The sequence below is a fragment of the Triticum dicoccoides genome, chromosome 3B, assembly GCF_002162155.2.
Source record: "Triticum dicoccoides isolate Atlit2015 ecotype Zavitan chromosome 3B, WEW_v2.0, whole genome shotgun sequence".
Taxonomy (NCBI): domain Eukaryota; kingdom Viridiplantae; phylum Streptophyta; class Magnoliopsida; order Poales; family Poaceae; genus Triticum; species Triticum dicoccoides.
In genome coordinates this window covers 482,673,539-482,675,928 of record NC_041385.1, presented here as the reverse complement: position 1 = coordinate 482,675,928, position 2,390 = coordinate 482,673,539, and the positions used below count along the sequence as shown (strand labels likewise).

The window sequence follows — 2,390 nt, the reverse complement described above, 5'->3', positions numbered from 1 at the left end:
GTTGAAGTTGATTTTGTTAGCTCTCTTCTCTTTTGGTTGCTTCACACAGCTCCATTTTCTCACTCTTTCTTTGGGAAAGGAGGATTACCTCTGGCCTCCGTATCAGTATGATGCATGCAGCCATATTATTAAGTAATTTTTATAATTCAGTACAATCTTGCAAAAAGAGCTTGTAAAGCATAAAAAAATTGAAACATGTCACAACCGGCAAAAATAGGACAAGATGACTAAACACCTATCCTATCATTGGATCGCCATCCAAACTGGTTGTAGGTATCCCGTGCCGCCGTCTCCCAACGGTTGCATCCAATAGCCATATGCTCTTTAGCTTCCCCATGGCTGAGTGACAACCACATATGAATCCATGCAGTTGTTTTGTAAATGACCTGCAAAAAATTGTAATGGATTGTCTGTTAAAGATCACATCATTTCGACAGTTTCACATAGCCCAAAGTAATGCGCACACACCCCGACTTGAATATGTGCCACAATTTGAGACTCTACTCCGTCTAACCACATCCGAAATAACGTGGTAATACTATTCGGAGGACTAGCGTTAAAGGCCACATGTACCATACACCATAAAAGCTTGGCTAGTGGGCATTTGAGAAAAAGATGTTTGATAGTTTCATCTTGGTGACAAAAGCAACATCATTTACTACCCTCCCATCCGCGTTTTGCCAAGTTAGCCTTAGTCGGAATCACTTCCTTGTGCACAAACCACATACAAATTTTTATTTTTAAAGGCCCTTTAATCTTCCAAATATGAAGCGATTTCGGGATTGGACTAGAGTCTAATAAATCTAGATACATGGACTTCATTGTGAAAACTCCAGACACCAAAGTTTCCAGTGAAGTGCATCAGGCTCATCAGAAACGTTAACCTCCATCAATCTGCGCACAAGATTTAGCCATCTGTCCCCAACTTGGGACCTTCGGGACTGGATGTTTAACGGAACCGACCCTAATATTGTACTAATGAAAACTTCCTTACGATGTATAATATTGTAAAGCGATGGATATTGTGTGGCTAGCGGTGTGTCTCCTAAACATGTATCTCTACTCCTATAAAAAACAGAGTTGGTGATGATGGTGTGCCTGCCATCCTGCAATATAGGTTGTCCGATTTATATCTGACGGATAGGAAGGAAACAATGTCAATTTTGCAAAAAGATACCCACACCCCTCTTCAAATTTGTATATAAGGCCTTCCCTCGTTTATCCTTTTCTCCCACATTTGATGTTTCGTGCAACGCATGAGCATCTTGCTAGTCTTCCCTGAATCTTGTCATGTGGCCACTCCCAACGATAAACCCTTTTCTCACTCTTGATTTGTGTCTCGCACACACACAAGAACCAGTGCAGTGTCCATAAAAAAACAGTGGAGTGAAGCTTTATTGATATATATATATATATATATATATATATATATATATATATATATATATATATATATCTCATATACACCACAAGGTTTGGTGCTGAATCAGCCAAACTCCACAAACCAAACGTTAGAGCTGATTGACTTAGCTCTAATTTCAAACCTACTCCGTATAAGCGAATAATTTCTGCAAAGCGGGCCCAACAAAATGAAGGCATGACAAGTCTCGGACAGGGTGCACGGCTACTGCAGAATATTGGATTCGACCGTTACTCTTTAATTTATATTTATATATATTTCAAGGATACATCAGGGCCTTCACAAAAAGAAGAAGAAGTTGCTGCGATGCTCAGTCCTCGTCCACAAAGATAGTCTCTTGCTTGAAGAGGCCCCCAAACACGGGCCTCACCTCCTTCTTGGGAGCCGGCTGCATTGTTGCCTGCTTCACCTTCTGTGCCACCGGCTTCACGACGGCCCTCTGCGGTGCCAGCTTCTTGGCCTTGGCCTGGCCTCTCACCGTGGCGATCTGGGCCCTTGGTTCCTCCTCGTCCGAGCTCCGCGCGGTCGCTCCTACGGCTGCAAGCTGTGTGCTGAACTTGTCCCAGGAGAAGTCAGTGTTAAGCTTGAGCCCCTTGGCTCTGGTTAGAAGGTTCTCCAGCGAGGCCTGCGCCTCGTTCACCGTGCTTGCGCCTGCCTCTTCTGAGGTCGTATCCTTCGCTTCCGTTTTGAGCTTACTGGTGGGTTCTTCTGCATCAGCGGCTCGCTGGGAGGCCAGGGCTTCCTCCTGTGCCCTCGCATTTGCAGCAGCTTCTTGGTACTCTTTTCTTCTAATGTCCTCAGGAATAGCTCTGAAGAGGGAGATAAGAATAGTTTTTGAAGTAGCAACAGAAAGAATTGAATTCCATGCGTTTAGAAAGTCACACGGTTGCCAAATGAACACTGAAGATCATGGCTAATGATGTAGTAATACTACTATTGAAGATACTCTCTTTATTACTTCCTCCATCAG

The 2,390-nt window shown here is 43.6% G+C and overlaps 1 protein-coding gene across 1 annotated transcript in view; it reads right to left on the bottom strand.

Annotated features, from left to right (window-relative positions):
• Positions 1 to 1,617: 1,617 nt before the first annotated feature.
• Positions 1,618 to 2,390, bottom strand: part of LOC119276653 (protein PLASTID TRANSCRIPTIONALLY ACTIVE 16, chloroplastic-like) — a 3,900-nt gene continuing 3,127 nt past the window's right edge. The window contains exon 4 of the mRNA XM_037557776.1: positions 1,618 to 2,229. Within this exon, the coding sequence (XP_037413673.1) occupies positions 1,731 to 2,229 (499 nt within the window). The 3' untranslated portion in view covers positions 1,618 to 1,730. The remainder of the gene's footprint in view (positions 2,230 to 2,390) is intronic.